Here is a 14,844-nt window from a genome sequence, read left to right as displayed (position 1 = left end):
TTAGTGATGGGTTAGAAAATGTCACTGAAGAAGATCTCTAATTAAAATAAAATGTTTGTGTCCCCACTTAACAAAAATGCAGGAATTAGTGAATTAGAGAAACTTCCATTAGTGGGTAATAGAAACTTAAATTCTCCACATTGAGGGTTTTGGTAGGGCAGGTTTAAAAAGCTTTTTTTTTAAATTTGTATTTATTTTTGAAGGAGAGAGAGACAGAGCATGAGCTGGGAAGAACAGAGAGAGAGGGAGACACGGATTCCGAAGCAGGCTCCAGGCTCTGAGCTGTCAGCACAGAGCCCGACACTGCATGGGGCTGGAACTCACAAACTGTGAGATCATAACCAGAGCTGGAGTCAGACACTTAACCGACTGAGCCACCCAGGCAGAAAGGGCAGGTTTTTTTTTTTTTTTTTTTTCAACGTTTATTTATTTTTGGGACAGAGACAGAGCATGAACGGGGGAGGGGCAGAGAGAGAGGGAGACACAGAATCGGAAACAGGCTCCAGGCTCTGAGCCATCAGCCCAGAGCCCGACGCGGGGCTCGAACTCACGGACCACGAGATCGTGACCTGGCTGAAGTCCAGCGCTTAACCGACTGCGCCACCCAGGCGCCCCGTAGGGCAGGTTTAAAAGGAAGTTGAAGTGTCTCTTCTCAACGCTTGACAAGAAGGAGAAATATCTTTGCTTCTGAATGAGAAATTCTGATTTGTAGGAAGGATTTATTCAGCATTTGTGCTCAGAGCATAATGAATAAAAAGATAGATATGGTCACTGTTTTAAAGGCAGCAAAAAGTTCTTAATTTTCTTACCTCTGCATAGTTAGTTGCAGAAGAGCCTTACTAAAAAGCTGTCAATAGCAAAAGTAGATTTCTAAAATAAGTAGAAAAAAGTGTTTCTGTAAACCAAAATGACTCCTTTTTAATATTTTTTATCCTGGGTTATAATTGCTTCAGTCCGCATACCAGTTAAAGATAAAATGTGTAAGTAACTTGTTAACTGGGTTATATTTTCTGAGGAGTAAGGTAAAACATCTTCAAAGGGTAACTCATAACTCAGGTGATAAATTTTTGAGCTTTTCGTATTTTTTCTTAACTAAGAGTCATAATTAAGCAAAAGTTAAAATTATATTCAAGTCGTTGCTTTTAATAAATTACATTTAAAAAATCCAAGTTTTTTCCCTCCCCCAATGAATTAAAAGGTGAATGCAACTTAAGTATAGGTTTTTTGTTTGCTTTTGCCTATGCTATTAATGGGAATAGGATGAGTATTATAAGTGTTGTAGGGTAAAAAATAATTTTAGAGTTCCCTTAAACCATCCGTTCTTGTATCAAACATTTTCCCATTAATTTAACCTGAAGGGAGCCAAACCAGTCTCCCTTTTCTTAACTCCCTAGACTTCTATGAAACTCCTTTGTCTTAAGTGTGTACAGCTAACCTGGGTGATGGATTATTTGAACAGAAAAGCTAAAAACAAACAAAAGCCCCTAAACAAACAACACCGCAGACCCAGCAAAGCAGTTTAACTGTGGTGGTGTTTTCTACAGCTGGACTACAAGCAACAACAAAGCATTCTGGGTTCCCTGTGAGGATGGATAACGCGGTGCCGATTGTACCCCAGGCGCCAGCTGCTCAGCCACTACAGATACAGTCGGGAGTTCTTACGCAGGTAAAAGCCGTAGCAGCTTGGATACTCGATGTTGCTGAAGCACTACTGAGAATCAGATATTTTGTCCTGGAAGATGGTATTTGCTTTGACTGTAAGATCTTTCTTGGTCATGATTCAGTGGACTTCAAGTGAAACCTCTAATAGAATGATGACTCATACCTAACACTATTGTAGCTCTACTGGTGTCTTCCTTAAATTTATGTGGATAAATACCCAGACCTTGAGAAATCATGTTCTGAGTGAATTGCCTCAGATTTTGTGGGATGAAGTTAATTTTTTGTACATACATAGCAACATCTTGATTCTAAATGCGAAGCGTTCCCCTTTGGTTCCCTTTAGTGTCCCCTTCGCTCACTCTTTCAGAATTACATCATGGCGGAGAGGCTGGATCATCTCAGGATGCCTCTTTGAGTATTGCAATTCCTTCATTCTGTGTGTTTAACTAGGCTGTAGAAAGCCTTATTAACACTTTCTATGTGCCATGGAACATGCAACTAAGACAGGCAAGAGAATCATGAAATATTCATATAAGCAACAGATACCACATTTTCAATTTTCTATGTGTAAATGTTTGTGGCCCATGACACACAGGAAATCTGGAGGTCCAAAACCCTTATTTTGTAAGGAGGAAGAAGGGGAATTCTTAATAGGTGCCTTTGTTGACGGAGTTTTAACTGATCCTCTGAATCTGGCCCAAGAAGGATTCCCGTACTTTATTGCTTTAGGCCACTGACATTTGACCCACTGGGCTGATGCTGTGCAGAGCTGAAGGGGAAGGCTGTGTTTGTACGTGCATTTTAGGTGATACGAAATTCCTACTTGTTGGTAATATCTTGGGGGGAGTGAGAAACCCTTCTGAATCCAGATGACCTGCCTCCGTGTTTGTTTCACTCACCTGCCTAATCTACGTTTCAGGGAAGCTGTACACCACTAATGGTAGCAACTCTTCACCCTCAAGTAGCCACCATCACACCGCAGTACGCGGTGCCCTTTACTCTGAGCTGCGCAGCCGGCCGGCCGGCGCTGGTTGAACAGACTGCCGCTGTACTGGTAATTCCCCTCACTTGATTGTGTTACTAACGGAGTTTCTTTGGTTTCTTTCTTTCTTTCTTTCTTTCTTTCTTTCTTTCTTTCTTTCTTTCTTTCTTTCTTTTCTTTTCTTTTCTTTTCTTTTCTTTTCTTTTCTTTTCTTTTCTTTTCTTTTCTTTTTTTTTTCCTGTTTGTTTTTGTTCTGTTTTCTTCTGGTTTTTCTCATTTTTCAAACAAAAATTTTTTTAACTTAGTCTTTGCAGAGGGCATGGAAGCATGTGCCATCTTGTGGCTGTGTTCTTGCTACATCTTTAATGTCTCATTGTTTTCCTCCCCAACATTTCCTGAAGCACTGTTTGACTCTGATACTCAGTGTGGCTCTGTAAGGGGCCAGGTCCCTTTATTCTTCTTTGCCAGCCTAGTGTGATAAAAGCTCTTGGTGTAGCCTCAGAAGAGCTTCAAGACTTATCTGTTTTCTGCCCTTTTACCCTCTGATCCCTGAGAATGAAGGAAATGGCTTTTAGTTTGGCTCGGCTACAGGTATCCGGATGGCCAAAATTTGAACTCCTTGGCAAGTTAGCTTCCTTCTTTATTTGCTATTTTAAGCTTCTAAAACTTTTGTGCACGTAGAAATGTTTAAGATGCTCTTAATGTATTGCTTTACCAGTTGATGTTAACTTTCCTAATAACGAACATATGAAGATAACTCTTTTTGCCACTTGTGATCTGTGTGGCAGCTTATATTTTCCATGTAAAGATATCCCCTTTAGAATCTTTTTAGATATTTCATTTGTTGGTTGAGATTAAAGGTGAGCTCTTTTTTAGGAGTTTATGGAGAAATTAATTATCTTACAAATAGGTCTTGCCTTATACAAAGGCAAAAATATGGCTGAAAAACTTTATGCAAATACAAGACCTTTGTTACTAAAAGTCCTGGGGAAAAGTTATTAAATACAGCAGCAAATGTAGTAGTATGGGGCCTAGAGATAGGAAAAACAAGTAGGACTTTGAGGTGTATTTCAGGATTTGTAACCTTTAGAGTGATCTTTGGATGTGTTTTGGTTTATTTGGGGGAGTTAGAATTGTTTATTGGACATCCGGCATTTCATTATTTGAAATTGAAAAGTAGGAAAGCTTTTGAAAACCTTATTGATACTATTGAATACTGATATCTACATCTTTCAAAGTGGCTTTACATTTCTTTTGTTGTTTCTCAAGGATTCGTGTGAGTGTAAACACTTCCGGAGACACACTTTGGTTGTTGGAGTTTGTTTGGTTTTTAGTTTAAAAGTCTTTGTCCACTTCCACATGAATTATAGCATAAGCATAAAACCTGAGTGCAGGGAAGTTAGATATATTTCCAGCTTGATTGATCCAAGCCACTGGTTTTAACTTGCTCACCTATAGTTTTGAGAATGTCAGTTGATACTTCTCCTTTGCTGCTTCTCTTAAGTTTGCACTAGTCATTTGCTAAGCTTTGCATATTTTTGTTCTTCCTCTGTCAAAACAGTTCGTCGCTTGGAACGCCAGATTTCTGCCTCACGTTGGAATGTTATTTCTTGCTCTGTATTAAACTACATGCTTTGTCTTGTGCAGGTGTTGGCTTATGGAAAGACGCATGGTGTGACTTAACATACTTCTCTTATTTTTTGTTATGTTTTATTTTGTTTTAAATTCTGCTTATGATAGCAGACGTGTTTGCAGTTTCTCTGCTTTGAAGGCTTCTTGTTTGGAACCGGTATTTGTAACAAGTGGATCTGTTACTTGCAGAAATATTTTTAAAACAGTGTGTTGATGGCCTTGCAGTTTGAAATTCAAGAAAAGAACCATATGTACCCAAGCATTGTAGGTGATTGTACTGTAGAATTTGAGTTTAAAAAGGAAACTTTCAAATCTGTTCCCCTTTTTTTCAGAAAATGCCAGAATTTCTGTAAGAAGTTCAGAAAACATATTTGTTGCTGTCTATGGCAAGTGCTTGTTAAAAACTAGAAATGATGTATTTTCTTATAGTGATTAGTTTTTATGTTGAAGTATGTTTCTGCAGATGATACCTTAAACAGTATATTTTAGGTAACTATTAAGAACAAAATATGGTGCTCTCTGCATCTATTTCATAAATATTTTAATTGCTGCCTTATTTAATTTATCACGTGGCCGTATATGATGAAGTTAGCCTTCTTTTGCTGGCATAAGCTTGTTGGCCAAAGGATTTTGGCCTTTGGTCATCCACATCTGGCTCCATTTTCCAAGTTCTACCCTTTTAAAAAGGCACAATTTTCCCCTCTGTTTTATGGGTTGAATTGACCTCATGTCTTAACTGATTGGCACGTAAAATTTTAAATTCTTATTTTTAATCTCAAGGGAGCTGTCTTAACTCTTTCTAGGGATATTGTTAGAATCGTTGCAAAAATGCTACTCCATCGTTTAACCAGAGCTTACCTCTGAACTTTCGGACTCCTTTGCTCTATAGTATAATAGGAACTCTTAACCACAGGGATCCTCTTTTCTTTAATACCCTGGTGGTCATGTTATAGAGGTGGCTGAGAGAAAGCAACATGTTCTGTTTCCCTTTTCACAAGACTTGTAACCTTGAGCCCCTCTGACTTTTCTTTTTTGATCTCTGCAAGTTAACAATCTACAAGCAACTTCTTTAAAGATATGAATTTTTCTTTCATCTAAAAAACAAAAGAAAAAGCCAAGAATGAGTCAAGTCTGGATCTTTTTGTGTGTGTTTCCTTGCAGCAGGCTTGGCCTGGAGGAACCCAACAAATTCTCCTGCCTTCAACTTGGCAACAGTTGCCTGGGGTAGCTCTGCACAACTCTGTCCAGCCCACAGCAGTGATTCCAGAGGCCATGGGCAGTGGCCAGCAGCTCACAGACTGGAGGCAAGTATCCTGTGTTCCTCTCTGGGATATTTGCAAGCGTAGTTCCCTTAGGGTAGGAGTGCTTGATGATGACTGGGACGAAGATAAAAGAGAGATGTATCTCTGTTTCAGATTCTTTAAGAAAAGAACCTTATCAGTCTCGGAGATGGGGTAATGAGAAAACTTTGAATACAGGAAGACAGTAGGTTCCGAGATCAGGAATCGTTTACTTCAGATTTAAAGACTTACGCAATAAGAAACCATATGGTGAAAACTTAGAGCCTTGTAGTCCAGGTGCCCAATTTTAAAAATAAAATGCAGCGCTGTTTGGTTGTTTTAATTGCTTTTAATGCCTGTTTGGTCCTCATGTCCCAGTGTTTTAGGCATTCAGTCTTCTGTGTGTGCTTCTGTTGATACAGGAATGCCCACTCTCATGGCAGCCAGTACAGCACTATCATGCAGCAGCCGTCCTTGCTGACGAACCATGTGACGCTGGCCACTGCTCAGCCCCTGAATGTTGGTGTTGCCCATGTTGTCAGACAACAGCAATCCGGTTCCCTCCCTTCAAAGAAGAATAAGCAGTCTGCTCCAGTCTCTTCTAAGTAAGTCTGTGTGAGAGCTGGTGGTCAAAATCGCCAGTACGAGAGAGATGCTGCCAGCATTTAAAGCGCTGTGGTACAGATGCTTGTGGTGTGAAGCAGCAGGTAGCTGCCATCTGTGCCGGAGCTAACCTTTCTGCTTGGACACGCGTATCAGGTGTGTCCTGGATATGCAGAGCCTCTCTCTGCTGCCCCTCTGAACCCAGGCCTTCTTTAGGCCAATGTGTCTGTTTTTCTGGCCACTCTACAGGATGAGATTTAACCATGGGCATACCCAAAATGTGTGTTGTATTTTAGGGTTGTTGTCCCTGGAAATCCTGACTAGAGCGGTTAGTTTGTTATTGGAACTTCTGTAGTTAAGTGTATTGGCTTAATGATCAGGTAAAAAAGGAATCAAAAAGCAAGCTGGAAAGAGTTCTAGGGAAAGATGGATAGTTTTGGGGGTCAAGAACTGAGCGGTCTTTCTTGTGACCTTTTTCCACAGGTCCTCTCTGGATGTTCTGCCTTCTCAAGTCTATTCTCTGGTTGGGAGCAGTCCCCTCCGTACCACATCTTCTTATAACTCTCTAGTCCCTGTCTCAGATCAGCATCAGCCAATCATCATTCCAGATACTCCCAGCCCTCCTGTGAGTGTCATCACCATCCGCAGTGACACTGATGAGGAAGAGGACAACAAGTATAAGCCCAATAGGTAAGTAAGATAGGTAAATGGTTCCCTGGCTCAGTGGCTCCTACCCTTAAGTCTTAGACTCGTGGCTCCCGGCAGGTGTTTGGGCTATTGAAAGGAAGGACTGAAAAAAGGTATTCGGAAGCATGGCCTTGGACGCATGAGTCAGAACACTCAAGTTTCCATAACTGAGCATCATGTTGGCTGACATGTCGTTGACATGTTCCAAGACTGAGCGTCAGTCTTTCAGTTATGTTGGCTAGAAAGTGGATATTAAGTTGCTTCATATTCAGCTACTCTGGTTTGGAATGCACATTATACCATAGACATGATCCCCTGCTTTTAAGGACCTTTAGAGTCTGAAAATAGATGCCATAGCAGAAGCATATAAACAGCAGTGAAACAAACCAGTAGATAGGAAGTTATTTGTAATTTCTTAATCTGCAAAGGCCTCTTTGGAAGAGGTGGAACTTTGAGTAGGGCTACCTTCTTTTTCTCCTTCTGCCGTATGGTCTGAAAATTGAAGAATATAAGTACCAGATAATTTCCTCTTATGTCAGCACCTTAATCCAAGTTCTTAACTGGGCAGTTAACCAAGAGAGAGTGGATACGTTCAAGAACTGTTACATGCACCTCTCTCTTAGTGCTAGCATAGTTAACTGCTTTGATTGTTCTATGTTGCTTTCTTCATTGGTCCTTTAGTGTTAGAGGAGAGAAGAGAGAATAACCCTGTGTTTCCCTGAGGAAGTAGGATTCACACATGGCAGTAACTTATGAGACTTTACAAAGTTATATATAAATGAAGCTTAAATGAAATTAGAGAGCAAATTTAGAATGAAGTACTTCAAGAGAGCTGTTTACACATGGTATTTACAAATGGCAAGTGGACCTGAAGTTTTGAAAGCGGTTTCTGAACTGATCTGGGGAAGAAAACTAAACTTTCCAGTGAGGAAAAGTGGCCTTATAGTGGCAAAAATTATATAACCCAGCAGGATGGCTTTGACTGGAGCCAAGCCTACTGAAAAAAAATCAGGAAAATTAGGAAGGTGGGGTTCAGTTTGTGAAAGTACTTAAAAAAAAAAGTGTGGTGAGAAGTTTGACTAGACATACTAAGGTACCACTTACAGCCTAGCAGGATGCTGTGGGGGAGAGTGGTGCCTGAAGAATACTGTGGAGACAGTCAGGAGCGGAAACGGCTAAGGGGCCATGGAAGAGGTGTAGGAGACGTGTGCTGGCATCATTGTGTCCCAGCTCTGAATCCTGGCTCTACCGCTCATCACTGAGTGACCTTGGCCAAGTGTCTTAATCTCTCTGTGCTTCAGGTTCCTCATCTGAAAAACGGGGGTGATAGTACCAACTTCATAGAAGTGTTGTGAGGATTCGGTGAGACAGTATGTAGAGTGTAAGCGTAGTGCCTGATGCATGATAAGCACTCAGAAGTTTGCTGCTGCTAGAATTATTCTACTGTCATAGTCGTCGTCATCATCATTGTCATCATGGGAGGACCGGAGATTATCAAAGAAACACTGCCAGAAATGGGTTGAATTTTCACGTATTTTCTTCTCCTCAGCTCTGGCCTGAAGGCAAGGTCTAATGTCATCAGTTATGTCACTGTCAATGATTCTCCAGACTCTGACTCTTCCTTGAGCAGCCCGTATTCCACTGATACCCTGAGTGCTCTCCGGGGCAATAGTGGACCCCTTGTGGAGGGGCCCGGCAGAGTTGTGGGGGATGGCGCTGGCACCCGCACCATCATTGTGCCTCCTCTGAAAACTCAGCTTGGTGACTGCACAGTAGCAACCCAGGCCTCAGGTGAGCATCTTCACAGCTACGGTTGAATTCTCCTTTGACGTGTGTACCCTTAATATGTTGCTATGACCTACTTATGCCAATAGTAGAGACCAGTTACTTAATTCAGAAATCAGTTGCTTGTCGTGTGAAATTGTTTTTGGCAATCAGTTTATCATACTGTGTTTATTTTGTTTGGATTAACATAAAAGTGAATTTTGTAGTCCCAGAAATATACTCACTGTTGGTGGGAGAAGGCAGACCAGAGCCATTGTATGGCCAGAAGAATTAGCAGGCAATTTTTTTTTTTTTTTTTTTTTTTTGCCACAGGTAATTTGAATTTGACAATCCAGTGTGACTAGGAACTGATAATATTAAAAATGACTGCAAAAGATCTTTTAAGAAAATGATATGTACTTAGATCTTTTCTTACCCAGTGTCATAGCAGTGATACTTTTGTGGTTTTTATTATCAACCTAATTTCCACCATCCTTTTTGCAGTTAGGTGCTGGGCTCAGCCTCTCTGGTCCAGTTATCAGGTAAACCTAGTTGTAACAGCAAGCCCCACGTTTCCCTTGGGGACATAATAGAAGTTCGCTTCTTCCTCACATGACTTCCCAGTGCTAGTGCTCCTTCTGGATGGGCCTGTGGTGAGTTAAGGATCAGAGCCCAGAAATCCTCAGCCTCCAATGAGAAGGAGAAAGAGTTTGGAGGAGGGACCCACATTTCTTTACCTCTTTAGCCCTGGAAAGAGTGGAAACTAATCACATGGCCCCACCTAGAGGCCAGGGGGCCCGGGAAGTGTAGTTCTTGTCTAGGCAGCTCTAGACAGGGGCAGCTCTCTACACCAAAGGAGGGGAGCTTCAGTTTTTGGTGCCAGTATAGCCATCTGTGCTGCACTTACATGAGTTGGTGACTTACTGTGAATTATGCTACTGCCGGAGACACAAACAGGGTTCAGAAATAGGCAGCTGTCCCATTGTAGACAAGGCAGAACTTCCTGATGCCAGGCTACTGAACAACATTGTTAGGAGCTCTTTACACTGTTGGGTCCAAAGAATATAGGCGACTCCACAAATCCTTGAGTAAATGCTCCAGTGTTCCTGGTGGGACTGCAGAAGGAAGCAACAGGTTGACCTTGATCTTGCTTAAAGCTAACTGCCCTGCAGTTTCTTAGAATTTGAAGATAGTGAGTGCCCAAAAAGATCTAGCCTTGTTTCAAAGCCCCTTTGACACCTAAATGTCCTAAGTATTACCAGCATCTTACTCAGCTTCCGATTGTCATGTCTATACTTGTTTAACCCCTTCATAAGACTCTAGGCCCCTTGTGGGTAGGGACCATGTCCTACTGGTTTTTGTATTTCCAGTAGTGCCTTGCACGTTACAGGAGATTAGATAATATTTACGAAAGTGAGCCTTTTGAAGACCCTTTATGGAGCTTTGTAGCAAGACAGAAAAGAAATGGGTTGTATAGTTTTTGTTTCTCTGGTGTAAATGTAATTGAGGAAATAAGATATACACGAAACCTTAACTCTTGCAAACTTTGTACAAACCTGAACTGATTAACGTGATGCCATCTGAGGTTTAACTCAACTCTGCCGAGCAGATGTCTACTCATAACTAAGTCAGGTCTGACCCGTTTTTAGGTCTCCTGAGCAGTAAGTCCAAGCCAGTGGCCTCAGTGAGCGGGCAGTCATCTGGATGCTGTATCACTCCCACAGGGTATCGAGCTCAACGCGGGGGGACCAGTGCGGCACAGCCACTCAACCTTAGCCAGGTAAGCGCTAGGGGCTGCTGCCTTCTGTTTGGGGCCCTCCCTATTGTTACTCTCTGGAGAACCCTGCTTCTGGCTGGACTGCTGAATAAACCCAGATGAAGCCCCTCTTGTGTCAGTCAGTTTGGTGTTCTGTGGCCTGCGTCATACCTGCGTGTGCTGTGTCTCTATTCCCTCTAGAAGTGTGTTGATGTACATTCCAGGATTTCTGTTGGATTTTGCCAGTCTATCCCGGAAGCTTAGAGAAATGTCTAGCATTCAGAAAGCTTCAGATACTTTAGTCCATGCCTAGTTCTGTACTACCACATGCTTTGAGACCAAATTCTCTTCCTTTATCTCCCAGGTCATAAATAACCTGAGCCTCACACTGATTACTTGAGGCAAGAGACAGTGAAAAACTGGTTCTAGTCCTATGTGTTGGCTTGAGTCTGGGATTTGCTTCCTCCCCCCCCCCCCCCGCCCCCCCCTGCCCCCTACTATCCGATTCTCCGATGCAGCGGGGAAGGGCACTATTCACTCTTTCCTCAGCTAAAATTCCGGTGCTTGTATGATGTCTACCAGTGGTGAGAAAGTGTGTATATGAGGGGGTAACTGTGAGTGAGTATGTGTTGTGTGTGTGAGAGAGAAAAGCACATGCAAGTGCAAATGTAAGTTCGAGTTAGTGCATGTGTTTTAGGCTCCACAAGCCAAGAGGGATATGAAGAACTTAGAGGAGAACAAAAGAAAACAATGGCAAGAAAGAAAGGTTAGGAAAAATTCAAATTCACTGGCGCCAGAATAGGGTGAGTTGAGTCAACAGGTACTGACTTGCAGGAGTGGGTAACCCTGTGACCTCTCGATCCCTCCCCCCCCCCCCCCAACCCCTTGCCTCTGTCACACTTAAGAGCAGACTGCTGCTATCTGGGCTGGGTTAGGATCTGTTCTGCTGAGAGGTGGAGGGATGAAGGCTGACTTCTGACGGCATTGCCAGGCTGGGAGATTCTGTGCTGTGGCAGCCCAGGAGCAGTACAGGTTAGAACCTCAGCTCTCAACTTGGCCTTTGGTGCTCTGAACCAGAATGACCTCAAGGTTCCTCACTCCCTTCTTCCTCCTTCCAGAACCAGCAGTCATCGTCAGCTCCAACCTCGCAGGAGAGAAGCAGCAACCCTGCGCCCCGCAGGCAGCAGGCGTTTGTGGCCCCGCTCTCCCAAGCCCCCTACGCCTTCCAGCACGGCAGCCCGCTACACTCGACGGGGCATCCACACCTGGCCCCCGCCCCTGCTCACCTGCCGAGCCAGCCTCACCTGTATACGTATGCTGCCCCCACCTCTGCTGCTGCATTAGGCTCCACCAGCTCCATTGCTCATCTCTTCTCCCCCCAGGGCTCCTCAAGGCATGCCGCAGCCTATACCGCCCACCCGAGCACTCTGGTGCATCAGGTCCCCGTCAGTGTTGGGCCCAGCCTTCTCACTTCTGCCAGTGTGGCCCCTGCTCAGTACCAACACCAGTTTGCCACCCAGTCCTACATTGGGTCTTCCCGAGGCTCAGCCATTTACACTGGATACCCACTGAGTCCTACCAAGATCAGCCAGTATTCCTATTTGTAGTTGGTGAGCAGAGGGAGGGAGGTGTCATGGCTGCCTGTTCCTGGCCCAGAATGTTTAGTAACAGGCTATGATGAGCTCCTCCCTTACCCCCTCTTGAAACTCCTTAGCCAGCAACTTGTTCTGCAGGGGCCCACTGAAGCAGAAGGGTTTTCTCTGGGGAAACCTGTCTTCGTGTTGACTGCATTGTTGTAGTCTCCCAAAGTCTGCCCTATTTTTAAATTCTTTATTTTTGTGACAGCATTTTTGGTATTTGGAAGAGTTCAGATGCCCATCTTCTGCAGTTACCAAGGAAGAGAGATCATTCTGAAGTTACCCTTTGAAAAATATTTTCTCTCTGACTTGATTTCTATAAATGTTTTTAAAATGAGTGAAGCCCCTCTTTATTTAACTTTGTTTTATTGTAATTGCTGGTCAGAGGAAAAATGCTGATAGAAGGACTTGAAATCTGGTAACAAGTGAGAAAAGAGAAATCGATACTTTGTACTTGTTTGAAAACCAAGACTCACTTGCCTGTTTTAAGAGCAGTGCACCCAAGTCTGCATTTAACTATCAGGCATTTCTCCTCAAAATTTTACCTTTCTTTATGGGACATTAGACTTAACGGCGTTTCAGTTTTGTTTTCATGTCACATTAAACGTACTGGGCAATTGTTATTTTTGCAAAACTGGTTATATACGGCTCTCTGTGTTACTGTTGGGATTCTCTCAGTTGCTCCTGTGTTTATTTTAAAGTGTGTTAAAAAGGCAGCTCACCATTTGCTGGTAACTTTAGTGTGAGAGAATCCATACCTACCGTGAAAGCACTAGGTGTTCTTTTTAAATGAAGTACCATGCATTCTTCTTAAGTTATTTTTTAAAAGTCCTTCTCTCTCTGATTCAGCTTAAATGTTATTATTGGAAAAGCCATTACGGTGGTTATTATTGTATGGTGGTGATTGTCTTATTATATGCAAAATCTCTTTGTATTATGCGAGACTGGTATTGATGAGCTTTGCCTAAAGGTTGTTGGCATCGGTGAGCTTTGCCTCAAGATTAACATGAATTTTCAATAATACACCTCTCTCTCTTTGCCTCATCTCTCCCTTCTGTTCTATGTGATTTATTTGGGGAGAAAGCTAAAGAATATGAAACCAGATAAGAACGTTGTGTATAGCTTTTATACTTTAAAGTAGCTTCCTTTGTATGCCAGCAGCAAATTGAATGCTCTCTTATTAAGACTTATACAATAAGTGCATGTAGGAATTGCAAAAAATATTTTAAAAATTTATTACTGAATTTAAAAATATTTTAGAAGTTTTGTAATGGTGGTGTTTTAATATTTTGCATAATTAAATATGTACATATTGATTAGAAAAATATAACAAGCAATTTTTCCTGCTAACCCAAAATGTCATTTGTAATCAAATGTGTAGTGATTACACTTGAATTGTGTATTTAGTGTGTATCTGATCCTCCAGTGTTACCCCGGAGATGGAATTGATGTCTCCATTGTATTTAAACCAAAATGAACTGATACTTGTTGGAATGTATGTGAACTAATTGCAATTATATTAGAGCATATTACTGTAGTGTTGAATGAGCAGGGGCATTGCCTGCAAGGAGAGGAGACCCTTGGAATTGTTTTGCACAGGTGTGTCTGGTGAGGAGTTGTTCAGTGTGTGTCTCTTCTTCCCTTTCTCCTCCTTCCCTTATTGTAGTGCCTTATATGATAATGTAGTGGTTCATAGAGTTTACAGTGAGCTTGCCTTAGGATGGACCAGCAAGCCCTTGTGGACCCTAAGCTGTTCACTGGGATTTATCAGAACAGGATTAGTAGCTGTGTCGTGTAAATGCATTGTTGTCCGTTTTCCTGCCGACATTGAAAAATAAAAACAGCAGCTTTTCTCCTTTACCACCACCTCTGCCCCTTTCCAGTTTGGAATCTCAGCTGGGTTCTCACAGAAGCATTTTCCCCATGTGGTTCTCTCTCTCACGGAGCATTGCCACCTTGCTTCTGGGGGAATTTGGGAAGCAGGTGAGAGGAGTCAAGCCAATATAAAAATACGTGGTTTTTTTCTTTTTCTTTTCTTTTCTTTTCTTTTCTTTTCTTTTCTTTTCTTTTCCTTTTCTTTTCTTTTCTTTTCTTTTCTTTTCTTTTCTTTTCTTTCAGAGTATGTGCAATCACTTTTAGAATGAGATTTTTTTTTTCCTTTTCCCATGTGGCAGTCCTTCCTGCAAATAGTTGACATTCCTAGTAAAATATTTGCTTGTTGAAAAAAACCTATAACAGATCTGTTTATACCAAAGAGCCTGTTGTATTGCTTACCATGTCCCCATACTACGAGGAGGAGTTTTGTGATGCCGCTGGTGACCGGGAACTCACAGAAAGGTTTCTGAGCCGGTGAAGAATATTAAGAAGGAACCAAAGCCTGTTCAGTCATCAGGCTGTTGAGGTTTCTTTTTAACAACTTGTACATTCTTGGGGCTGTGAAATTGTCCTTGTACTCTCAGCTCCTGCATGGATCTGGATCAAGTGGAGGGTCCTGGGGATGGGGATGTTTCCTGCCCATAAAAGATTTGGGGGAAGAAGGTTAACTCTGAGATGTAGAAGTGTTCCATCTGAATTGAAAATTTTGTACTGGAGGGCTAAGTCTAGGACTGGTTCCTTGTAGAGATGGTGTCAGGAGGTGCAGGATGGAGATGGGAGATTTCATGGAGCCTGGTCAGCAAGCTCTGTACCAGGCTGAGCACCGAGGAGCTGCCAAGGTATTTGGAGTTTCTTCATTGTGAAGAGTAAGGGCTTCCACGATGGGGCATAGTCAGTACAGCCTACCAGGAACATGTTGGTGTTTTCTACTTTCTCTTTTTTCTTTTTTCCTTTTGGTCATTCTGT

General features: G+C 42.3%; 1 protein-coding gene across 7 annotated transcripts in view; it reads left to right on the top strand.

The window, feature by feature from the left end:
* HIPK1 (homeodomain interacting protein kinase 1) overlaps positions 1-13,863 on the top strand; it is a 48,358-nt gene extending 34,495 nt beyond the window's left edge. For 2 of the 7 annotated variants that reach the window (XM_047084357.1, XM_047084358.1), the window contains exons 9-16: positions 1,545-1,666; positions 2,582-2,716; positions 5,438-5,580; positions 5,979-6,161; positions 6,643-6,849; positions 8,396-8,637; positions 10,260-10,390; positions 11,485-13,863. In XM_047084357.1, coding sequence (XP_046940313.1) covers positions 1,545-1,666; positions 2,582-2,716; positions 5,438-5,580; positions 5,979-6,161; positions 6,643-6,849; positions 8,396-8,637; positions 10,260-10,390; positions 11,485-11,973 — 1,652 coding nt within the window. In that variant the 3' untranslated portion in view covers positions 11,974-13,863. The other 5 variants (XR_006962818.1, XM_047084356.1, XM_047084359.1 and 2 more) reach the window with 5 other exon arrangements.
* Positions 13,864-14,844: the final 981 nt, after the last annotated feature.

This window comes from Lynx rufus, unplaced genomic scaffold, assembly GCF_022079265.1.
Source record: "Lynx rufus isolate CCGP_SWC_20201006 ecotype Redwood Valley unplaced genomic scaffold, mLynRuf1.p SCAF_2, whole genome shotgun sequence".
NCBI lineage: Eukaryota > Metazoa > Chordata > Mammalia > Carnivora > Felidae > Lynx > Lynx rufus.
The sequence above is the reverse complement of the archived record's forward strand: the minus strand, read 5'-3'. Positions and strand labels throughout refer to the sequence as shown.